Genomic DNA, 25,944 nt, shown 5'->3' on the forward strand with positions numbered 1-25,944 from the left:
CTTGTAAATGGAATCTTAATGTCAGCCAAAAGTGATTACTTCAGCTAAAAGATATGTACATACATTTATTTTTGTGTGCATATTTAGGTGATACATAGGGCACTTGTGCTCTGGAACATTGTCTGCATAGCAGTCAAAATGATAACGATTTTTATATACCTAAATATTTTTCTAATATTTGTTGTATGATTTTTCATCCAACCCATTTTACCAGTGTATGTACTAATTTCAGACTTTATTTTATGAAATGTTCATGTTCATAATGTTAATTTTTATCATTGTCACTTTAGGATGGCGATCCTTCAATAAGGAATGCTGCATCTTTTTCCTTGAGGTCACCACAGTCAGTCTGCTCTCCAGCTGGAAGTGATGGAACCCCTAAAGGTAGTCTAGCAGTCATATATATCAATGTATTTTTCCCACTTTGAAGGAACAGAGAGTTTAAAGAGGTATTTAGTTAGTCCTTCTGACTTCTGTTTTCAAATAGTACTAGAGAGTATGTCAGTAGATTTCAGTAACAAAATTATTTTGAGCCCTGATCCAGCAGAAATTTCTGAAGGTCCGAAAGTTGATTAATGATACTTCAAAAACTTCTAAAAGTAGCTCAAATTAATGGAGGACAGAAGGATTTTAAATCCTTTCCAATAGGAAGACTAAGCTGTTTATAAGAATGGTTTCAGTTACTCTGCATAACAAATGGTTTCAAGGCAGCATTACGAGTATTGAACTGTTAACTAGCTCAAAAGTATTTTAACATACAACTGTTGTCTTAATTGCAATCATCAAATTTAAAGAACATGAATTTAAAAGTAGTTCAATGAACACTATACACATATATAAACGAAGCCTGAAAACATTAGCTGTGGAGAAGGAATAGGGCAAAATATCAGTTGAAATGGAACAGAAAAAATCTGCTCAAAATAATTATTTATGCTAAAATCTAGAACACATACTGCTGTTTATAATATTATCCTTACAAAGCAATGACTGAGATGCATGATACTTAGCAATGTAGGGGTTTGGGCACATTTTTTCTAGTACAGGTCTTCAGTGCTTGTGTATTTTCATGGCAATAGTAAAAAGATGCAATGGTGTTTGCTTTTCTTTTAACCCTGGAACAAATCTGAGTCTTTCTGGATGGTCAGGTTAGGTTGAGAGGGAGAACAGAAAATGGGAGAGATTACAGAGCAGGTGAGGGAGTTTGGCTTTGTCAGCCTGGATAAATCAAGTCTTTGGAGCGTGGGGAGCTTAGAGCAACCTTCCCAGACCTAGAAGGACATTATTAGGAAGACGGAGTTAGGCTCTTCACAGTGGTGTGGAGAAAGGGTGATATACAACGGACATAAACTGAAATGGGAGGTTTTGAGTGGATATAAGAACTTTTTTTCATTATCAGGATAGTTAACTGTTAGAAAAAGTTGCCCGGAGAATCTGTGCATTCTCGCTTCCTGGAGGTTTTCAAGACCAGTCTGGATAAGCCCTGTGTAATGGTCACCCTTGCTTACCCTGCTTGGAGCAGGAGGATGGACTTAAAGACTTCCTGAGGTCCCTTCTTAACTGTATTATCCTGTGACTGCTAAGTGATCTCTATGGTTCATCTTCTGTAGACGTATATTGTGTTAGACAGAGATGCAAAAAATGTGGTTCAAATGCAAGTGATAAGTATTTGTGTAGCATGCCAGCAGCATCATTATTTTAGTCAGTCTTGTGCTAAAGGACTTTTTTTAAGACTTGTAAGAATGGCAAAGACTAAATGTGTTTTTCTTTAACTTATTACACAAAATTGTTCATAGAGTATTCAGAACACTGTGAATCTGAGCTACTTCCACTCAGATATGATTACCACTCAGCCAGAAGAATATTTGAATTTTATTTTTTTTTAATTGCAGCTGTTTCAGTTGGATGTCTCAGAACCTGTTTTGAAGGGATATCTCTTTGGATTGTTTCTGAAAACAGTCTGATTGTGCAATTCAGATTGTGAAATTTCAGCATTTAGAGGGGCTAAAATAGTGCAAGAGAAATTTTTTGATTTATTTACCTGTGTATTAGATTTACATTGATAAAGCACGACTGAAATACTGTTATTAATGGTGATAGCATTGTGCCTTCTTTGAGATTAATGAACCTTGATTGAAAGCACCAGTTCTTGATGTTGCAAGAACTTTGCATTACTTCCTCTAATCAAGCACTTTATAAATGTGTTGAAGAGATAGATAATTACAATAGATAATTACAATATTGCTTAGAAAATGTGATCCCTGACAGTGAGGTTTTGGCTATGCTTTGAAGTGAAAGTGGTTGGTTATGCTGGTAAATTTTTTCCAGGGATGAGCAAACAAGTACCAATACTGAGTTTTTTGTGGCTGCTCTCATGAGCCTTTGAAAGTTTGTTTGACAAGTTGCAAACTGCGATAAAGAACATCAGCAAAATATGTAATTATTTGGGAGGATGAAAAGAATGGCATTAGGTATCATCAATCAAGAGGAATATCTCAGGAAAGGGTATTAAAATATTTAAGCTTTTCTATATATAGAAACATGAGGCAATTACTGGACATACAGGTACAGACTGCATTTCTGTACTTTTGACATGGAAATTGCAAGGACTTCCGGAGATTTGGAGAATGTGGTTGCACAGTCTTGAAACAAGAATGAACAATAGCTGTCTGACAGAATCTGGGGAAGAAGTTTTATTTGTAACTCAGGAAAATATTTGAGAGGTGACAGAAGTCATGTTTGTTCTTTTGGTTGGTTATTCACATACTGAATGGAGTAAAGTTTCTCTGTTACAGAAATCACTTCACCTCTTTTGCTCCTGTAAAGGTAATACAGCAGCAGCAGTTTTATGCAGAAAGTTCTAGGCTGGACTCTCTTCCTTTCTTTTTAATGTAATTTTTAGATTTTTAGCTATGTATACAGAACAGCGGCTCTGCTTTCATGCTGTCATCTATTATCTCATCTGCTTTCATGGAAAATTCATTTCTATGAATTCATCTATGAAGAATTAGCAAGGAGTAATTTCCTTCTGTTGATCTCATAAAATATTTTATGGAATCCATTACTGAAGATGGATTACTTATTAAAATCCTTTATCTATTTGTTCTACTTTCCTACCACCCTGGAACTTAGGAAAACATTCTATTTTTGAAGAGAACTTCTAAAGATGTGTAGAAAGAAAAATCTTCCATGAGGTTCTTAGTCTACTGATTTCCAAAGAGAATATTTGTAGTTCTATTTCCATACAGTTTACTGAACTCCTTGGGAAACATCTGTAAGGAACAGCAGCCCTTATTAAACTATAGTATTCATTTTCCCATCCCTCTCACCTGAAGAAATAAGTTATATTCCCTCCAGAAATTGTTAATCTTTCTCTTACAGGAAATATTGCACAATAGCCTTCCAACATTTTATAAGAGTGAAAATTACAGCCATAACTATATTTTATTTAGAGGATATTATCTTCCAAATTAGTGTGGGTGCTTGATTATTTTCTGAATAACTTGGAAAGATGACTTTAGTTTTCTTAGGGATTTCTAAGACTTCTCCAGTATTCTTTTATACTTGGTCTCTGCATACTGTGGATTTCAAGGAAAACTAAGAATATTTTCTAAGCTCTGTTGCAGACATCAGTGCTGCCAAAGGTATTTGTTAAGTAAAAAACACCATCTCCCTCTCTCCTTTGAAGGAAAGGTGGAAAAAATTTATTCCGATGTGTTTTCTGACAAGGCCAAAATAAGCATTCATTCTTGCTTCTTCAGGTTTTACCTTTTTACACAAAGATGCTTCTGAATACAGTAGTTCTAATATAGAACAGACAAAACTGATTTTTTCATATGGCATTTGAAGCTACAGAGAAAGTGGTGGGATTCTTACCTGAAATCTGTCGAAAGAGTATGTGGAAAGTGAATGCAGTCTGTTCCAAATGTATGTTCTTCTTTACCTGTTTCATATGCTATCTGTTGAAGTTTGAATTCTAAATGAAGTTATGCTGTTTAAAAACAAATGACAATGCAGTCTGTTAGTAAAAATAAATAGTAATTTCTTTATATCCAGTACAAGACTTGGGAAGATGTCCAGAGGAGTATTCTAAGATTTCACAGAATAAAGCAGGAAAGGACTTGGGGGCATCTTCTTACCCTCATATTAGATGAGCTGTGCCAGTATTACTCCCAGTAACTTCTATGCATTCTTTTGTTAAAATTTCAATAATAGTTTCCTTTCTCTTGCCATGCAACCTGTTTGATTCCTATTGCTAGCAATCTTTTATCTGAATGTTTTGCATGAATCATTTTTGTTGGAGTTAGGTATAACACTTCTTAACTTTTTTGAAGGCAAGGAAAAATATTCACGTACTTTTTTTTGTATAGCTTTCATTTACATATCAAAGGCTGTTATCATGTCTTCCACCAATCTAATTTTCTACAGACTGAACAATGCTGCATCTTGCTATCGTCTTTACAAAACTCAGCATTTCTAAGCTTCTAATTGTCTTTGCTCTTATCTGAATTCTAATTTGTCTGCATGTCTTGATGTACTGCCCTCAGTCATACATACAACATAATTTGAAGACTTAGAAGGATGAGTAATCAGAGAAGTACTGTAGGTGACTTTTTGTATTATACTCCAGTTATATATGAGAGAATAGCTGTTCCTTGATAATAGATTAGATTCTTGTTGCAAGCTGCTGTATACATACCGCTGTCTTTCTGTAGAGTTTGTCTATCTTCCTGTTACGTTATTACAATTGCGCTTTTTCAGATGGGTAAGAATTTTGTGCTTATTCTTAGCGAATTTCTTTTGATTTGAAAGGGTATTCCAATTAGAAAAGATAATAGTAAATTTTGGTTCTGTTTTTAAAAAAGGTTGCAAGCCTCTCAAACACTCAACATCAAAAGTTTATGATAGTTAGATTAATGAAGGTACTCTAATTCTATCACATGAGTACTTGCTATTGAAGAATGTTTTAATACTGCTATTCCTGTGACTGTGCTCTGGAAAGCTGCACTTGTTTACCTATACTCTGTTCACCCACTTTTACCAAGAGCAATTGATACTCTTTGAAAACATTTTTTACAATGGATATACTGCAATCTTACAGTATTTTTGCCTAGACCGTACTTCCCCAGCTTGTTGTTGAAATTGTTATGAGACACTGTGTAGAAAGCCATTCTTAAGTTCAGAGACTCAGTTCTCTTCAATCCACAAGACGTACTGCTTTATAGAATGACATTATTTTGATTTGATTATACTTATTTTTAACAAAACTCACTTCAGAGTATTACCTCTTCATTATTCTCTGAATCCTTCCAGGGAAATTGGTCTCCTAGCATGTACTGAAATCATACAGACTATGTATAATACTCTGGACAATCCTTTGCCTTCCTTTTGAAAAGACAGTGTTTTCCCTTTCTGTGTGTGACGGAGACGCAGATTCTCAAGATGATTATTACCGACTGTGAGATTGGTTTAATGAGATTTTCAGGGTGAATTTGTCTGATCACGTTTTCATAAAAATTCAATTTACATGAAGGTGATTAGGATCATTATAATATATATATGGGTTTTGTTTTTTTCATTTACACAATGTAACTGCTGTCTCCTAAGGTCTTTTGGCAGTAATGTGTGAATGTTCCTCATGTTCTGTCATCACCAGGTTCCCAGCTTTTCCAACAAACATCAGTACCAGTGTAACATGGATGCTCTGGTTGTTCTTCCAGCTTCTCCAATTTCTACCTTAGAGAAATAATTTGTCATGTAACTACTCAGATGTGAAGTCTAACAGTTTGCATGCAGACTGTATGCATTTGCTAAAGGCTCTCTTCCCAAAGACTTTTTCAGAAGAAAAAAGTCTGGAATACTGTGTTCAGGTTTGACCTATAACAATTTGGTACCCTCTTAAAGAATGTTCATGGAGTCTTGAGGATCACTTTGTTAGGAATTTAAAAAGGCATAAAGCTTGATTGTTTGTGGTGTATCTCTCCAACATGCTGTGAAAAAAGTATTATCCATCAGTCTTCATTTCCTCACTAGTAGTTTTTTTCTGGCTTTCATGCACAGGGAGCAATACCTCTTGCAAAGGAGCATGTAGGTTTGGTGAAAGACTTTCAACATCTGAGAACCTTTATCTGCAAGGGATTTAAAAGAAAATGAAGATACTATTTGGAATGATTTGTTTGAAGTTGTTGTGCAAGGGAAAAGCTAGTAATTCTTTTAAATATGTGAGTCCTAAGTTCCTGGTAACCTTAATAACTGGTTTTTAATCACATGGAGCACAACAAAGGATGTGACTACTGGTGGGACTTTGGTCAGCTTTAAAAGGCAAGTGGCTCTAAAGAGGCTCAGAGATCATCAGAGAAGGTATCATGAATGGTTAAATAAGATGTCAGTATTATGACATGATTAGGAAGTGTGCAGCCAAAAAATAAAAGATTTAGATGTCAGTGATGTGTGTAACCTCCTGGACAGAAGCTTGTTTGCTACCCAAGTCGCTGATGCACAGTGGGCAAGTGAAGCCATTTCGTGGTAAACAAAATGCATTTTTAAAACTTTTAATTCTACGATGGCTAAGTCACAGTTAATGCAATGCATTTTATAGTTGCTTGCATTATAAATGATATGATAAGAAATCAGTCAAAAGTCATGGGGAAAAAAAGGTGTTTACAAATTGCCAAAGCAGTTCATAAAACTTCTATACTCGGTGCCATGAATCACTAAGAAAAATGATATAGAGAACTAATCCCAGGGTTATCCTGGTGTTAAGGAAGACTTTTACTGAATGGCTATAGAGGTATTGTTTATGGGTGTGTTTGTTCTATGTAGAGTCCTTATTTCCTGTGATGTTACCTGCTTGTCAGTTATATTGGGCATTATCTGGATGACATTGCATCAATATTTGCTGTTCAGCAATGATACAGTGACCTTCCCAAACCAATGAAGAGTCTCTTTTTATCTCACAAGTTTTGTATAGTCTTGTCATGTACAAAAAAAGTTTGGACAAAATTCTTTTACTGGTACTGTGGAAGATCAACTATAGCAAATCAGACTTTTTTTATTCTCCTGAATTACTGCATGTCTCTAGTCTTAAACTAGAAAACTGCCTACATATTTCTCTTTTTTGAAAGAGTATTCTAAAATTGGGGTCATTCACAAAGATCATTTCGAAAGATCATCATTACAATTTAGGACATTGAGAGCATTTACCTTCTCAACCTTGGAATCTTGACTGCTTCAGTCATACCTACCTGTCTGTCTGTGTATTCTTTCCACAAAAGCATTTATTCTGTTATCAGCAAGTCTTGTGACAACGTTGTTCTCAGATATGTAATGTCTCAAGCCTTCTCACATAGGAAGTATTACAGACTGACTTCAACAGTATTAGGCAAAACTCTCCTTGTCTGATGAGTAATGTTTTGTCTGAAGTTTAAGCATCCAAGAGTATGGTACATGTTCAATATGTGATAGAAGATCAGCACTGTTAATGTCTCTGGTAGAATGAAATTGCTCCAGAGTACTTCATTTTTTTCAATTTCTTTTTACCTCAATACTTAGGTATTGTAGCTTCTAAGTCCAATTGTTGCCAAAGGCTTAACCATCATTAGACATCTCAGAAATACATGAAATTAGTGACAGAACATGTGCTCTTAAAGTGCAGCTCATAGGCCTTTCTATCAATGTCTTTCAGCAGTTTCCTTCAGGAGGAAGATACCTATTCGTAGTGCTGCCTAGGAGAGTAAAAACTGTACTTTGTTTCTTCATTTACTGGAATCAAAGTACATTCAATGGAATGCAGTGAAATCCTTCTGACCTCCTCAAGTCCACTCAAAGATAAAGAACCACGTAATCTGTTGCTGCAGTGTTATTTTTCAGCATGAAAAATCCAAATTAATACCAAATCAGAATAATCTTGCCATATTTACTTAAAAGATTAGGGCAAGGGAGAATGAAATCTTTGTCCTCTCTTTGAAGTGTAACTGTGTAGAACAGTAAGTGTTCCAATATTGCAACTTCAGAAGTATTTATTGAAGTGATAATTCAAGGGTAAGATGTCAGTAAGTTCTCTTTGAAAAGTTTTGAGCTGCTTCTAATATTTGTAGAAAGAAAAATGCAGCTTGTATTTCCAATGAGTGGTAGTCATTACCTTAAAGGAAATCAGTAGCTAGCAACTTCTGCTATACAATATGCTGAGAAAATCTTGTAAATTGTTGTCTAAAGAGACAGTAACTGGGATAAGTGTGTGCATGCACATGTGCATCACAAGAAGAGGAATCTGTGATGGGAAGACAAGTGAGTGAGCCTTGTGGGGTATAACCAGGACTTTGGTACTGGTGATCGATTGTAGTGTTTCATTTGAATTTAAATAAAATGAAGTAGAGGAAATAAAGTAGTGGGAAGATCTTTAAAATCAGGGTGAGTCAAAACAGGAACTGGGAACAACATTGTAGTTATTGTTGGCAGAATATGGAGTTGTTTGTCATGGCCAAGGAGAACTGGGTAAGATAAACCCATTTTATACTCAGCTCTACATACAGAGGCTATAGGACATCTCACAGAATATACAAGAGTGAGAAAATAAAGTATAGCAGCCTATGCAAATTCATCAGTAAATGAACACCTTTCATTTGAACTGAAGCTTTGCTAGATGTATCTGTTTTGTTGTTTTGTTTGTTTGTTTGTTTTTTCCAGGTCAGTACATTGTTTAGTGATTATTATTTCTTAAAATATGTAGTGATCATGTAAGATGAAGAATAAAGGTACTTGCTTGTTTAGTGGTGTTTCTTGATTGAAGCACATGGGGACCTGTCTTCCAATAAATTTTTGAGTGTTGTTAGAAGTATTGACTTATGATGACCTAAAACAGAATGACTAATAATAATAATAATAATCTCAGTCACTGCTTTCTGAAGAGCAGTATTCTGTAGCAGATGAATGGGATCAGAGAAATGCTTGTTTGTTTAAACAAGAGCAGGCTGAAGCCTATTGGTCCTTTCATTTTTTCTTCTTTTTCTTTTCTGTTTCCATTTTTTTTTCTCTTCCTGTTTTTCTTTTTTCTTCCTTCTCCTTCTCCTTCTTAGCCTATCAGATTTTCCCACTTTTCCTTCCCCCCCCCAGCTTTTCTTTCCCCAACTTTTTATTTTTCTCCCACCCTTTTTCTCTCTCTTTCACCCTCCCCCCTCCCCTTTTTTACCCTTTAAACCAGTATTCTTTTTTAAGCCAAAAATTGTAGCTTAAAATCACAGTTGGGACAAGTTGAAAAGTTGCTTGGTTTTATAAAGTTTTTCTAGGCTAACAGTCATGGGGAGCTGGCTTAATTTGAGGAATAAAAAATTAAATGTGATGAACTGGGAGAATGTTTTTAATGAAACATGTCCTCTTTTTAAAAAAAAATGTATAGATTAAGTCTGGAATGAGTGCATGTAGAAGTAAAAATTCATACCTTTAAAAAAGGAAGCAAAAGAGAGGAGATAAGGCAGGGAACAGCAGAAAAATACCTTAAGACAATAGGCATTTTCTACTAGTAATGGGTGTGGGAAGGGGGTGGAATGATTTTACCTGAAATTAAAGAAAAAGAAATTGAAAATGAACAATCAGAATCTAAGTTAAGGAAGAAGGAAAGATGGATTTATCTTTTAATATGTTTTCTAATTTCATCTTTCTATGAATGTGTAAGGTAGGGAACCCTCCATAAACAACATTCGCATGTGTTTTTATACCCCCCCCCCCGCCTTTTTTTAATTATTTAAAAATCTGCAACTGAAATGGCTAATGTCAGTATGCTGATCATTAAATCTTCATCGCTGGACCTTATGAAGGATCATTCTGATCTTTTTCTGTATTCAACTTGCTTTCACTGACTATTTTCTAACAGTTGATATTCTGAACCTGCAGATTTTGTTTTTTTTTGGTGGCGGTTTTTTTTGTTCCATCTTCTCTGAAATGATCCCTTCTCCACCTGCAGTGGATTGCTAAAACTCCTAGAAATGCAATGCAACTTTCTAGATTGCATCTTGATCTAGGAATGATGTGCTTCCTACCAATCTTATTTAGACTTTTTGTGAACACGGATATATGTACAACTACACATTAAAATTATATAGGTTATATTTAGTGTGTTTTTATATAAACATGAAACAACATAACTGTTCAGTTTTTCTGAATTATTATTCTAGGATCAAGACCACCTTTAATCCTACAATCTCAACCTCCACCTTATTCATCACCTAGAGATGTTCCCCCAGACATATTGTTAGATTCTCCAGAAAGAAAGCAAAAGAAACAAAAGAAAATGAAGTTAGGCAAGGATGAAAAAGACCAGACTGAAAAAGCTGCAATGTATGATATCATTAGTTCTCCTTCCAAGGACTCCACTAAGCTTACATTAAGACTCTCTCGTGTAAGATCTTCGGATATGGACCAGCAGGATGATATGCTTTCTGGTTTGGAAAACAGCAGTGTGTCAGAGGGTGATATTCCTTTTAATGTGCAGTACCCAGGACAGACTTCCAAAACACCCGTTACTCCACAGGATGTTAACCGCCCACTAAACGCTGCTCAGTGTTTGCCGCAGCATGAACAGACAGCTTTCCTTCAGGCACAACAAGTGCCTGTTTTACAACAGAACACTTCAGTTGCTGCAAAACAACCTCAAACTCCTGTGGTACAGACACAGCAACAGGTTTCGCAACACGGAACTATAACGCCATATGATGAAGTAGAATTGGATGCATTGGCTGAAATTGAGCGGATAGAACGGGAATCAGCTATTGAAAGGGAGCGATTTTCAAAAGAAGTGCAAGATAAAGGTAAAAGGATTGTGTGTGTGTATACACTCTCTATATTATATAAATATATATATATATATGCCTATAAAGCCCATATATATATACATTAAAAAAACTTCCTTTCATTGTCACAAAGTTCAATTCTGTTTACTCAGTGTAGGTTCTTCTCTGACATTCATCTCCATTCCCTTCCAACAATGAACTGTAATCTCATACATGCATATTTTTTACAGCTGATATTCTTTAGTTGGGTTCTTACTGTATGGAAAGTGAAGTTCTTATGTTTCAAAATTCTTTTTAGCTTATTCTTATTTGAACCACAAGACTGAATGAAGTACAATCAACAGCATTTATAAAGTTTCTAAAATGACAGTAGTACCATAAGTCAAATTTTTTAATAAGCTATGGTAGTTGAATTATTCATTAACTATGTATGCTATCTAATTTAAGAAAATTGGGGAAAATTTTATCCCCTTTTATTCATATCCTATTTGAACCCATTTGAAGGAGGTGTTAGATTAAAATCACATCTATTCTTTTAAAGGCACTGTAATGATTGGTTAATATATACTACTATATTGTATCCAATGTTTGTTCAGCTTGATTTTTATTATTATGTAGGTGTTAGACATTTTAGAGAGCTACCATGTATCTGTATGGTCTCTAACGCAGAACCAGATAAGCATCTGGAAACTTTCTTCTTCCTTTCAGTAGCTAAACTAGTTGACTTAACTGACCTCACTGAATCTATCCTCTTTAATTTTTTTGCTCTTGTTAACTGGCTTGATGGTCTTTAGGCTTCAAAAATCTCAAAATGGATTCAAAATCCATGTGTATCTTCAAAATAAGATGTGTTTTTGTAAAGTTGGTAGTGATATGTTAACATAAGTATTTCTCAAAAGCTTCCTCTGCACTATGTTTAACTTCTGAGAAAAAATCTGTTATAGCATAATGCTAATTTACTAGATACTTACAAGAAAAATCTTACAGAAGTGTAAAGGGAGCATGTTCTAATTTTGGTATCTCAGAGCTGAAAATGGTCAATTTTGGACATACTTGCAAGGATGAAACTGTATTTACATACACTCTGGGTTTTTAACTACCAGAGAGAGCACATTTTCTCCCTATTCAAAGATCTTATTTCTGTTTTTAAAGATGTCTGCAAGACGAGAGTATGAGTGTTTGTGAATGAGTGTAAATATAATTGTAGAGATTACTAAAAAGTTTAACTATAGATATTCTTTAACTGGTAACTAAAGCAAGTCACGTTAGAAAAATATTTAGAAAAATGGAGAAAATCGGTTGTTCACCTCAAAAGAGATCTCTACTTCATTAATTTTGATTTAATGAAATGGAGGATTTTGCTGTCGTGCTTACATCTCTTGGACTAACTTTAAATTTAGTCATGGTGAGCTTGTGATTAGTCTCCTAATTCTTTTATTTCTACAAAAGCTACTTTTGTTTCTGCACTGCTGGGGTAGATTCTGCAACGTTTCATCTGAGAAACATCTGGTAAAATGTGGTGTATTTTTTTTATTGGTGTACTGTAGCCTTCAAACACTTAGATCAAGCCTAAAACACTCTTCCTTTTTTGTTCTGGCTTTCAGGAAATCATGTGCTTTAGTTGTGAAACTTGCTTACAATAATTACATAACCACGGGTAGACTGATTTGTTTGTTTTGGGGGAAAGGAGTGATTTTTATGTATTGCAGTCTCTCCCCTGTTGATTACTGTTTGATAAGCATCTTGTCAAATAAGGACTCCAGTCTTATTCTTCACTTCTGCCTGCATCCTCTGCCAGGTCTCAGTTCTTCCTGAGTTCCTGCAGCTGCTATGGATCAGGTGCAGGAGTTGCTGCCTTATTCTGGGACAAATGATCACCACTTATTCACTGGTGTTAAATTGCCCCTATCCTAGGCAGCAGCTCTTTTCTCTTTGGCAGCCAAAGTTCCAGTTGTGAATAAGAAAAGAAGAATTTTTACCAGTGTCATGTCAGATTAACTAAAAACTTGATACCTCAGAGAAATACGGTTCTTATTTTTGGTAACAGTTTTGTCATTGTTTCTAAGTTTGTCGAAGTTGATATGCTCAGAGATTGTTCTAATTATAGCCATTTGGTTTGGTTTTACTGTAGGAGGAAGGTTTCTCTATGGTTCCTATGGAAACATGTCTGTTAGGAATATACCCAATAACTCCTAAATATGTTGTGAACTTTTGATAAACTGCTTACTGCATTGAAAAAAAAAAAAAAAAAAGGCCATTTGTGCATGTTAGTACATACAGGGTATCTTCAGATCATATTATGTCCAGAAAATAATGTTGACTATAGCATGTACTCAGCCTCATTAGAGTGGGAAGGGGTAGCCCTAGCTGATACCTAGCAAGCATCCCTCTAAAGATCTTTAGACGCTAGCACATGCTGAAATCTGCATGAAAGCATCTTTGCTGATTTTGTGATTGAGGTGAGGGAACATAACTGCAGCTACATTATGCTTTCTGTGTATGCATTCTTTGTTGTCTTCCATAAAGTACTTTGAGTGGAATTGTTCTTGGTCAAGTTTTAATAGCAGGTTAGTGGTCTCTTCAGACCTTTTTTTTTTCAGATACGAAATCTCTACATTACATGCTTCATCAAAGGCATTAGATGCTTCTTTTTAGATAGTAAGGCTTTAGATAGATATGATGTGTTTTCTGATGTTTGGAACCAGGAGTATGGTGGAACGTATTAGTCCAGGGAAGAGTTGGAAATGTTTCTTTCTGAGAGTTCTTGCCAAAAATTATACAACAGCTACGCTTGCCTAAGGCAATACTAAGGTCTTTTTTTTTTTTTTAATGCTAAGATCCTTCGGTAATGTTCGGTACAGGTGGGAAATGGGGATTCAGAGCCCCTTGGAAATTATAGTGCCTTCTGTAATATAACCACCTATTTCTTATAAAACTGTTAGAATATTTTTATATTCCACCAAACAAAGTCTCTAAAAGTGGTAGGCAGTCTCCAGTCCAGTGGTGAAACACCAGGTTTTGCTGAAGTGTTGTCTTCTTCAAAAAGTAGCATATCTTTCTGAAACCTGACTGTCATGCTTTTGCTTTCTGAAAAAGTGCAAAGGTAACTTATGCATAATCTGGCAGATTTGACCTAACATCATCTATGAAACATGTAAGGAGAGATTTTATAATGTAGACCTTTTGCCTCCATAATTGAGTGCCTCTCAGAGCTCTGTTTTTGTCATTCTTTTCTTTTGGTCTATTTGATTTCTTGGATTAAGTGGATTATGCGGTCTTTTCATCATGATAGAGAGGAACAAACTTTGGTAGAAGTTAGTTTTGTCCTTGACCTCTGTGTGGAAGGACAATATTCCACCTCCTCTTCCTACTTTTTCCATCAAGGAAGTCTCTCTGTGTTGATTAATTTTGCAAGTAACTTCTCTGTATCTGTTAACAAAAGGAATAATTGAAGATTTTGAAGAGCAAGGCTCTTAACACCAGAGGTTTCATTCTAATATTCCTATTGTGTTTAATATAGTTTCAGACCATACTAAGAAGTCCCTGGAACATGTCATGTCTCAGGTCTTCAGTTCCTATTGCCCCCCTCCCCCATAATGGCCGCTATATTCTCATCTGATTCAAGTTGTCAATCAATGCTAGGTCGTATCATCTGTTTTGAAAAGATGTATAACATCACAGGTAGATCCAAGTATCAAGATTCATATTACCTGAGTAGTAGAAAAGAAAAGCCATGGTGTGGATGATTCTGAAGGGTTGGTTAATACAGAATGGGATTATCTTTTCCCACAGCAATCAACAAGAAGTTAAGCATCCTCAGCTTAGGTACATCAAGGTATTTTTATGATCTAGTTTCTTTAGACAGGCAATGAAATGCACACTTCCTTCTCATGTAATCACCATTTCTAGTCCCATTTCCTGTACCGCTTGGTGCTCTTGAATGCTTCCAAAACGAGCAGAGATCGGTGTTCTGAATCCATTTGTTCACCTAACTGGAATCGTAATTAGTTCACATTCAGAAGTTGACTACTCCAAGAAAGTACAGGAAATCCTGTTGAATTTTAAAAACTTATGTCCCATGAATTTCTGTGCTTCTCAGAAACCTTTTTTCTTTGTGGGCAAGGTGGGTGGTGTTGAGCGAGAAATTGCTTTCTGGTAACCTCAGTTTTCTTTATTAACTTGTGCTTTGCAGCGTTTCAGATATAAATGGGGTATTTTTGTGCATAGTTAAGTAGTTCAAAGCTAGTCATCTAACCTTTCCCAGAACACTACATTAAGATCTTCTTGTTCTTCAAAATTTAGACTTGCTACTGAATTAATTTTTGTGTTCAAAGTTTCAACCTCAAGATCTTTCATGTTTCCAAAAAAAAATAAAATATATATATATATATATACTGCAAATCAGAAATACAAGATTTTTAAGATACTAATGTTAAAAGACAGCCTGAGCCTTTTACAAGGGGAAGAAGGAAGATAACTTTGAAAATTACTTGAAAAATAGAAAGGAAAACATCTTTTTTCATTGACTCTTTTTCAAATTACTTTAGATTTTTTTAAATTCAGATTTATTTGAGATATTCCATACATAATATTATTTTATGCTCTCTGTTGGATTTTAGGCCACTTCAAATACGTTTTTGTATAATTCACCAGTTGTAAGAGACTAAGGAGTTTTACTTGTAAAAGGCACTGTTCTCTGGAGTTTGTGAGAATAGTCAGATTAAAAGTCAATTAATCACTAACCATTTTACTGGGGAGGCTAATACTTTTTTTTTTTTTAACTGAAAAACATTAAAAGCATTAGAAGCATTTTTTAAATGAGACAAACCTACTCGTATCTGTGTTTTTTTCCTATATATTTTATCTCTGAGGATCCACTTTACCCAGTTATTTGGAATCTTACTATGGATTCTTTGAATTAGGAGGTGAAGCTGTAATAACTTTATTTCCAATAATTGGATCAGTTAGGGGGCATTTGGATGCCTGCTGTGGGCCCTTCTTTTTTTAGTTCGTTCCAAGCCCATAGCAGCAGAGACACACATCCCAAGAGTGTGAATCTGCCGGAGCAAAACTATCAAAACTACAGTTATAGGTAAGTAACATTTTTCTCTTACCTTTTAAGTTCGTAATCAGGTCCTCTCCCTTTCTCCCCTTTCCCCATCTCCCCCAAAGTCTCTTGAAGAGAAAAATATTAGAACACTATTAAGAATTAATAGTTTGTTTATGTCTAATTTTATGTAGCCAATGAATGAAATGACAGAATGTGTAATCATAACCAGTATATTACCATTCATTTCCAAAAATGCACTATAGGGCTTTTATTTCCTTAGAACTGGAGATACAAGTGTAGGTATTTGTATAGTAATCTTGCAGAAATTTAGAGTGACTAATACAAGAAGGTGAGAGGAAACAGTGTAAAATTTAAATCATTATGTCTTGATGTAGTAGGATAATGTAAGAATTATATATTATATGATTTGTGTATATAAACTTTTGTTAGGTCTGCATTTTGCAGTGTTAAGTAATAGATAAAACTGGCCCACCCAAGAAAAAGTAGTGTATCAATGTTCAATTTCTATAGTTAAGAGATGCCTTTTGTTTTGTGTTCAGACATGTTTAAGAAATGGAAGAGGAAGAAATTCTTCTTCTATCTTGAGAAATTGCAGTAAAGTGCTGGAAAATTTCCATCTATCTAGGAAAAAGTACTTTGTATTTATATATATACATTTTTTTAAAGAATGAAAAACAGATTGAGTGAAAAATGCATTTACATATTTTTTAAAAAGTGTCTATTTTCTTTTGGTGCTCTTATGTAACATGTAAGCAAATTCACAGAATAGAAGTCTATTTTGATTTTATCTATAGCATAAACTAAGATTACAGAATTAAACATAATTTGCATATAGCATGTGCCCTTGATTGCACCTGTTAGGTAGATGGGAGAATTTATAACATTACTTACACAATAATGACTTTATTTCCTTCTGAGATAGTTGTTTCACTATGATGGATTTAACTCTTGATAAAGAAATGGCATGTATAATTAATAAAGTTTATGAAGAGTTCAAGCCCAGAACTTCTATAGATCATAGTCACTTAGTTCACTCTGACATCAACCTATGATGCTGCAGGTTTTTTTCCATTATTATACTACATAAGTATTCCTGGATCTAGTCAACTGAACATATTTTTGAATGTAAGTTATGATGTTAGAATGAAGTCAACATCTGAAAGGGGGATTTAAAATGTTACTGATAAATTTTAGTCATTTGGTCACTTTTAAATTTTGTTGTTCTTACAAATGAATAAAAACTAATTCAACATCATAATCTTCGATACATAAAATAAGTAGTTTTTCATTAAACCTGCTTTTTCTTTCTTGTGAAATTAAGTGCTCTGATGTGTATTTCAAAAGTAATGCACTTCAGGTTTTGCTCAGTTCTTCTTTTTTTAACAACTTAGATAAGAAAACTATAATTCGTTACAAAGCAATCACATGCATAATACCCAGCATCTGTATGAGAAAAACCTACCTTATACATAAATTAATATTATTTGTAAGAGCAAAATTAAATTCAGTGAATTTAAGTTATGATTTTCAATCTCTAAAGAAGAGTAGGTGCTTCATTATATTCTTTTGCAGTTCAATTCATGTTATTTTCTATATTAGTTTTTTCAGTATTATTGTAGTAGACAGAGCATAATGAGTCGAGACATCCTCAAGCAGAAAGATTCCTAAGATCATATTTCATTCTCTAGCTATGTTAATTACACATTTAATATTTGATACTTACTTCATGCTTAAGAAAATGAGCCAAACTTTACAAAAATGGAGATTCTGAAGTTTGCTACACTGTAAGGCATGTCAGAGCCCCCTTTAATCTTTTTGTGTTTTGTCCTGAGAGTTTGCATGTCCCTGCTGATGGGCTTTCTCTTTTGCACAGTGACCAGAGATTTGATAGTCTTTTGATGAGCTGCTAAAAATTAGTTTTTCTGTTTCCATACAGTTTTTCAGAAATCCCTTCCTCTGAATGATAGCAGCCGAAAGCTCCTCAGTCTCTGTTTATGTTGGAGCCTTTGGAATTATGTTCAGTTCTGAAAGGCTTCCTATAATCAAGATCATCCCTGAGCTCTTTGAGTTTCTTCTGTAAGGGAGCAAATAGTGAGACTAAAATTGCAGACCTGTGTTTGTTCAGCCTCTCCTTCAAGGGGAAGAAGTAGTTCTGTGGGAATCTCTTCTACTGATTGGAAGGGTTCTCTTTAATTGTTCATTTTTTGGTTCTTGGAAGAAATTTTTAGGGGGGAGGTGAGTTGAAAGCAAACTCATGGTCAGTAACACTGAATTTAGACGTAGAAATAGAAAATGAGTGCCCTCACACCATCGTCAGGCCATTCATAAGTACCATTAAAGTAATTTCATATTTAAAACTTCATTACTACCAGATTACATTGACCGGTTTAGGTTCTTGTAGTCTGCAAAACACTTCTGGGTGGTGGGACGAGGTGTTTGGGCACCTTTGAAGGGATCTGTGAAAAATAACTAGGAAAAGTAAAACAGTTATCAGTAAAAAAAAAAAAAAAAAAATGTGTTTTTTGAGAGTATGGTTGTGTGCTGTTTGCTGAAAACTGTCTTGATCGGTAGCCTAAATAAGGTGAAGTTGTAATTGGCCTCTGGCTCACTTGTCTGTGAAGTTGTTCAAAGATTGAAGGTTTGATAATAAAAAATAACTGTTTAGGACTGATATGTTTGGTATAAATGCATTCGTTGTTGATTTAAGTAATGCAAATCAGTGGCATTTCAAATGAATGGAGGCATATCCCTGTGATCTCTAAAGAATGTCAGAATTTAAAATGTAATAATGTAAGACTTAAATTTTTATGCTTAAAAAAAAAAAAATAGTAGTAGTAGTCTGTACTGGAGTCATCTAAGTGGTTCATCCAGAATTCAATGTTGAGGTTTAATCTTCTTTGTAGTTCTGAAGAAGAGTACATACTCATTTAACTATCTGTGATCTGAAGTCTCCAAGTGAATCCCTTACACGGTGTAAATGGGGAAGTGATAATTTAACTGTTGTTTCTTCAAGATCAGTCAGAAATTTCTGGATTTCAGTGTCTACAAAACATTATTAAGAGTGGGATGTTACCATTCTGCTAAAACAAAGCTCTGCATCCATGTGGTTCGTTTTTTAGACTTGTTACCTTTTCACGAGTATTTTTTAGAAGACCCATTTCATTTTGCTAGAACATGAAGTTCTAGAAGATTTTAGGCCATTGTCCTATTTTGTTAATTTGCTGAGTTTGATTCAGTACTTAAGAAAATTGCTGGATTTGAAGGAAGCAGAAACATTGGAGTCTTCATCATTAGTGATGTTCTGACTGCTGGTTTGGAAAGATTTCAGGTTAAACGGAAGAATGGAGAAATTACTTTATTCCAACTACCCTCATCCAGGCTCTGTCCATAACATTTGCTCAGCTTCCAACTTTATCTGTTTTCATGATGGAGGTTCTTCGTGTGGTTGACTTGTAGCTTCAGTAGAAATATATTTGGAGATATCTGTGGTTACTCCAGTGCAATTTGCTTTTATGCAAATGTACCTTAGTGATTAAACAATTTCTAAACATGAAAGTACTCATCAAACAATGACACACAGACATTTCCAAAGATGAAGGTCACACCTATCTGCAGGAATCTTGTTCATAACAGGGCAGGTGAGACACAACCACTTGGAAATCCAGCTAACCTTTTTTTTTTTAAAATTTCAAACTTGTCGCTCCTATAATGTTTAGTTCCTTGTACCACTATGACTCATTTAATTTGACACATCATCTCTACTATATTTTAGAATGAGGTGGCTTACAATCTTCCTTTGAATGCCACACTTTATTGCATTTTGGTGAGCATGCTGCCATGTAAAGAGAACATCTGTATGGATTTGCCAAACCAAAAAGATGCATACATAGGAAGATAACTGGGATCAGACAGTACTCTGAACCATCATAAATTTGCTCAAGCAATCATTTTGGAAGTATCTACATTCTTGGGGTACGGGTGGGGAAAGAAAAAAATAGTTCTAGAAAGAAAAGTATCTGAAAACAAACTTGAATGCCCAATCTCAAATACAGTCAGAAAGCTCTTCTGTGGCTAACTACATATTCCTTTTGTTAGAAAAACTGTTACAAAGAGTTGGAGCAAAAAGATCCTGATCACACTTGATTGGTCTCAAGAGCTTTTCAGCATACCTGTTCAGAATTGTGTCAAGCTTTGAACCTAGGTCTGATATTTTCACAAAGTCCTAGTTCCTAATAATAAAAAGAAAGTCTACTGTCTGTGGAATGAAGTGGATGAAGATTGGATAACTATGCCTTGGAGGATACAAAGTGTATTTGAATGGATATTTTTAAAGTTCTTAAGTTCGTCAAGACCCTGATGGGTCCTGGGACTCTTGCCTTGACAAGGTAGATTTATACAAACTTGCATCTGTTTGGCTGTAAAAGAGAAGACATGAAGAAATCTGTTTGCAGAGGTTAATTATTCTCTACTCAATACTCTATTAATTATTCTTATATAGCTCAAAGCAAGTCCAAGATCTGATGAAGCCCTTGAAGCCCAACAATGGTGTTTTTCGTCTTTCATATTTCTGCAGCTGTTGTGGCAACTTAAAATGGTTTTGTGCTCGTTCAATGGATTTTTTTTCATTATACTCAATGAAGATGGTGGTACTATGTATTCATCCTACCTTTTCTGCCCTAATTCAATATGATATTTCCCTATACTTGGGCCAGCTTTTTTGTCCTAGATCCAGAAATCTCTTAGAGGCAAAACAGTAACGACCAAGTCTTGTTCTGAAGTTCACCATCAAGATGCACTGGAAATATGAAGAAATCTGTGAGTAATCTAACTCTGTCTGCAATCACCTTGCCCTTTAGGAAAAGAAAACTTTGAAGGCATCTTTTTCTTCTCAGATAAGAACACAACAGGTTGTGGATATAACAACATACTATAATGTCAGTATTCAGTTGTCAAGAGAAACGAAGAAGGTCCATCAAAGGAGCTCTGTGTTTAGAGGGAATATGCCAAGTTGTGATGCGATCATCTGTCTATATGTTCTCAACTTACAAGTTGACATTTTGGATGAGGAAGATGAGCAGCATTTTGGGCCTGGTCAGTTATGGAAGTTCAAGAGTGAAAAGTGGTCCTACCTGAATTGTTTTGGTTGTTTAATCTTGGAGCCCTCAGCATATGAGGGCTCTGAAAGGTGAGTTTCGGTTGATCCAGCTACAGCAGTTTAAGGCATCACAGCTCCTGGCCATCTGCCTTGCTCCCACAGTAAGGGTAGCAGAAGGAAACATTTGCTTGGCTCTTAGCTGACTTGTTCAGTCTGGTAGGTTAATGCAAAACATCTTCAGTATTGCCTAAAGTTGATGCTCTGGACAACGAAACACACTTGTGGAAATGTGAATGTGTGTTCCCTTCTGCTACAGGTGATAACCTCTGTTAAAGGAATGGGGCAGATAACTGGTAACAGTAATGTCTTAAAGGCTACTGTTAGATCCACCATCTGAGCTGTATGGTACTTTTTTTTGGTGTGGCTGATATTTCTGAGTTAAAATGGAGAAACAGAGTGACTTAAGAAACACAGGTTTCTTAATTTGTGTTTCAAAATTTGTGGAGTTTTTAATTGAGAAATAAGGTAGTGATGTGTGTGTATGCATGTGTATTTAAAAAAATAATAAAAGGAAAGGGAAATTTAAATTTGAAACCAATCAGTTGGAGGCTTCTGCTTCCTCACATTCCTGACATCTGCCATGAAGTTTAGTGAAGTCAAAGGCTTCAGTCATAGGGAGAAAAAGGTTTTTTTGTCAATGCATGAAGGCTTAAAAATTTTTTTTAATCAGTGGTATACAGAAATTCTATGTAACTTATATCTATATAAGTTCTCATATGAATACCAAAATTGTTGTTCTACAGAAGAAGTAAAAATCTCCTTGCTAAAATGTTTCACCTTCCACGTGGCAAATTTATTTTGCTTCTCATGTCTGTCATAAAATTGACAGGCTTTCCTACAAGTTTTTGTTGAATTTTGAAGTTTATTTTTTGCAGTTGACCATTTTCTGCATAGAGTTTTTGTACCTCCCTTTACTGTTGTCTAGCCATTAAATACTGCATATAATTCTAGAGTTTTAGAAAGTTAGAGATGTGCAAATAGATTTGACAATTAGAATGATGAGGAAAAAAAGCCTGTTCACATTACTGGAATTGACCATGTCACTACTTGTTTCTGTGTTCTAATGTTAATTTCAGAGATGATCCTTCAAAGTTTTCATTGTTCTGAAAAAAGAATCTTCTGCAAATAGATTAAATTAGAAATTGTATTATAATTCTGGTTTACAATTTGAGAGTTTTTTTTTATTCTTAGAGTTTGTTTATTTCTTCCTTGATTGTATCCTTACCACTTTACGTGCTCCCAAAACGAGAGCTAACTAATTGCATCTAGTGATAGAGCACCACAAATATAGGCACTAAATAAGTTATATTTCTTATATTGTATTTGTGGTCTAGACATTTTGACAATAGAGCTGCAACAGAATTTCTAACCTATGTGTAGTCATTCCTTAGACTTAAAATCATATTCCCCAATTACAGAGAAAGTAATTGTTTGTTTTTGTTTTTAAACAAATTACATAGTGATAGCTGACAAATGAGAATATAAGCCGTAGTGCAGGCAGGACTTTTAGTTTTAACAGCAGTAATTAATTTATAGGACCATGTTGGGAAAAAAAATAGCCTATAGTTGAAATGAAGAGAACATACTATTTTTGATATTTTCATGTGCTTTTAATTTCTATGAATTCTACCAAATTACAACGTGTGTGGTTGGCTCACTTTTTATTTTTCTGTATTCTACTCTTGATGATTTTTTAGTACAAACTGAAAAGATTATTGCAGAAGAAAGCTCTTGACACTACTTAAAATTATCACTGAACTTTTTATTTTATCCATGAAGTGTTTTGGTTGCAAAGGGAAATTACTCAAACTTTTAAGTGTGTATTGGACCCCCACCTAATATATATGTGTTATGGTATAAGCTCCAACTCTTAGTGTACTGTTTTGCTTCACAGAGAAGCATGGAGTGTTGGAGTTACTTTAGTCCTTTTTTGTACATTGGTCCTGTGTTCCCTGGCAATACTATGCATGAAGTCCAACTGATGCACTAAACCATACAAGAAAAACCTTTGGCTTAATCATTGCAGATCCTTGCTCATTTCATGTACAATGAAGCAGGCTGAATCTGCAGAGGAGAAAATTTTACAGTAGTATTCATCAAAAAGTAGTTATGAAGGTGCACTTGAAGTTTGTCTTTGTAGACTTTTGCTTCAACCTTACATTTTTTGTTTGCTTCTTTTTGCCATTATACATTGCAGCTTCTTTATTAGATGGTTCTTTTGGAAATTTTTCTGGAACTTGGATTTCATGTGTTTTGAGGGTGTTTTTTAAAGATGATTAATTGGCACCTGTGGTAGACTGACAATGAACAATAGTCAATGAATATGTTAAAAATATTAGCCAGACAAGTTCTATTCTTGTTCTTAAATTCAATGAGTTTTGTTGTGTGCGCACATACATGCTGAGCGGGATTGATTTGTGGGAATGGGTATTTTTGCTAGAACATCCGTTCTCTTTCTACATATATCATTTATGATTTTTCTCTTTTAATTTGCAGATAAACCTCTGAAAAAGCGAAAACAAGAAAATAAACCACAGGAGGCTGGAGGTGCTACTGGAGGAAGTAGACCAGCTTCTCAGGAGACAGGTTCTGCAGGAAATGGGGCCAGGCCAGCATTGATGGTTAGTATTGATCTTCAGCAAGCAGGAAGAGCGGACTCTCAGGCAACAGTAACTCAGGATTTGGAGGCCATCAAAAAGCCTGAAGAAATCAAGCAGTATAATGATGGGTTTATGTGTGTTACCCAAGAAGACGCTGTTGGAGTTCTTAAACTTAAACCTGAAAACCATCCAGAGATTTTTAGGAAAAAGACAGACTTTGAGGGTCAAAAGGCAGATATCCAGCAAATTGAAAACAGACAAATGGAATTTCAGCAAAATGAAAGCAGAAGGTTGGAAAGTAAACATAATGAGAACAAACAAGTAGAAGTTAAATATGAAAGCAAACACGAAAGACAATTGGAGCTGAAACAAAATGATAACAGACAGACAGAGGCAAAACAAAATGAGAGCAGGCAAATGGAGTTGAAACAAAATGAGGGAAAACAAAATAACGGCAAACAGGAAATACGACAGAGGCCTGAAACGCCCAAACAGAAGAGTGAAGGCAGGCCTGAAACGCCAAAACAACAGAAGAATGAAGGCAGGCCCGAAACGCCAAAACATAGACATGATAATAGGAGGGACTCCAGTAAACCATTGTCAGATAAGAAAATTGAAATATCAAGGCATAAGCCTGATGTGAAATCTGATCCTTCAAGGATAAAATCTGAAAGTAGACCAGATCCAGCAAAACAAAGGCCTGATGGGCGTTCAGTTTCTGATACACCAAGGCGTGACTATGATAGCCTAAAACAAAAGTCTGAGGACAGGGGTGAGTCAGAGAGATTCAGAGGAGATCCATCCAAGATTAGAAGGCCTGAGTATTTGAGATCATCAAACAAAAATGAGCATGATTCTAAGCATGGTATTAAATCTGATGGTTCAAAAACTGAGAAATTTGAAAGGAAACATAGACATGAGTCTGGTGAATCAAGGGAAAGGTTTGCTTCTGGGGATCAGAAATCAAGGCCTGACAGCCCTCGTATTAAACAGGAAGGTAAAGGAGATTCTAGTAAATCAAGGCCTGATAAACCTGGTTTTAAATCACCTAACAGCAAGGATGAACGAAGGACAGATGGTAATAAGAGTAAAGTAGATAGTAATAAAGCACATGCTGACAATAAAGCAGAGTTTCCTAGTTATTTGTTGGGGGCAAGATCTGGCGCATTAAAACATTTTGTCATTCCAAAAATCAAGCGTGATAAAGATGGCAATGTCACTCAGGAGTCAAGGAAAACTGAATTTAAAGGTGAACAGAAGGACAAAGTAGAGAAGATTGGTCTAGTTGAAGATCTAAATAAAGGAGCTAAGCCTGTAGTTGTCCTTCAGAAGCTTTCTTTGGATGATGTGCAGAAATTTATTAAGGATAGAGAAGATAAATCAAGGGGCTCTTGTTTTAAACCTAACAAGAACAAGTCATCCAAATCTAATAAAGGTAAGATTATTTTTGTTAATTGCATTATATCTCGTACATGCCTTTTCTTTTAGATTTGCTAATCCTGTGGTTAGAAATTAAACAGAAAAGTTTGATGTGCTTGCTTATACGGTGATTTTGAAACTCATTTAAGAGCTTGTTACTGAAAATCTTCCTCCAGTGTAAGTGAAATGATTTATTTACTCTGGTGCAAGACCTAATGTGGGGACACTTGAATGGTTTTAAGCTGTACTTCAGCTACACTAGTTAGTCTGGGAATTTACCTAGTTAAACATAACTGATAAATGTATCACTAAAACTGGTTTTAAGTATGTCTGTATAAGGGACTGGAACTACTATAAATAAAGCCATAGCTGGAGTAGTGGAAAATACTACTTATGCAAGCCCTAAGATTCTTCTACATTTCTAATGAGGACTGAACTGTAGTTTTCCAAGAAATGTTTTGACAATAAGCAATAACAACAGAGTTTAAAAAAAAATATGACCTGCCTTTTACAGTACAAATACAACACACTTTTGGAGAGCCTCCATGCTTTAGGCTTGTAACAAACTTACAAAAAGGTTTTGTTTTTAGGAGAATTTAGACATTGTCTCTAAGGTCCACTGTAGGTGTAAAGAGGAATGGAATTGGTAAATGACTAGGGTGACATTTTTAAGTTAGTAATATGGACAGGATATTTTTCAGTATAGTTTGCAGGTTTAATATTTGGTTGTTGCTTCTACAGATTCATCACTTCTTATATGACCACTTTTCTTCTTTGTGCTATAATTTTGGTTTCTTTGATTTCAAACTGAAGTAGATCATCTCACATTGTGAAATAAATGTTACTAACTGGTCAGGGTTACTATTTTAATGTTTAGTATTTAAAGCATTTACATTTCTTACTTAGTTGTGTTTACAG

General features: G+C 35.0%; 1 protein-coding gene across 8 annotated transcripts in view; it reads left to right on the forward strand.

Moving 5' to 3' along the window:
• NIPBL (NIPBL cohesin loading factor) overlaps positions 1 to 25,944 on the forward strand; it is a 163,652-nt gene that overhangs the window by 79,514 nt on the left and 58,194 nt on the right. For 4 of the 8 annotated variants that reach the window (XM_038170866.2, XM_038170865.2, XM_072031419.1 and 1 more), the window contains 3 exons: positions 291 to 384; positions 10,167 to 10,799; positions 23,504 to 25,042. In XM_038170866.2, the coding sequence (XP_038026794.1) occupies positions 291 to 384; positions 10,167 to 10,799; positions 23,504 to 25,042 (2,266 nt within the window). The remainder of the gene's footprint in view (positions 1 to 290; positions 385 to 10,166; positions 10,800 to 23,503; positions 25,043 to 25,944) is intronic. The other 4 variants (XM_038170868.2, XM_038170869.2, XM_038170867.2 and 1 more) reach the window with 3 other exon arrangements.

Source organism: Anas platyrhynchos, chromosome Z (genome assembly GCF_047663525.1).
Source record: "Anas platyrhynchos isolate ZD024472 breed Pekin duck chromosome Z, IASCAAS_PekinDuck_T2T, whole genome shotgun sequence".
NCBI classification, from domain to species: Eukaryota; Metazoa; Chordata; class Aves; order Anseriformes; family Anatidae; genus Anas; species Anas platyrhynchos.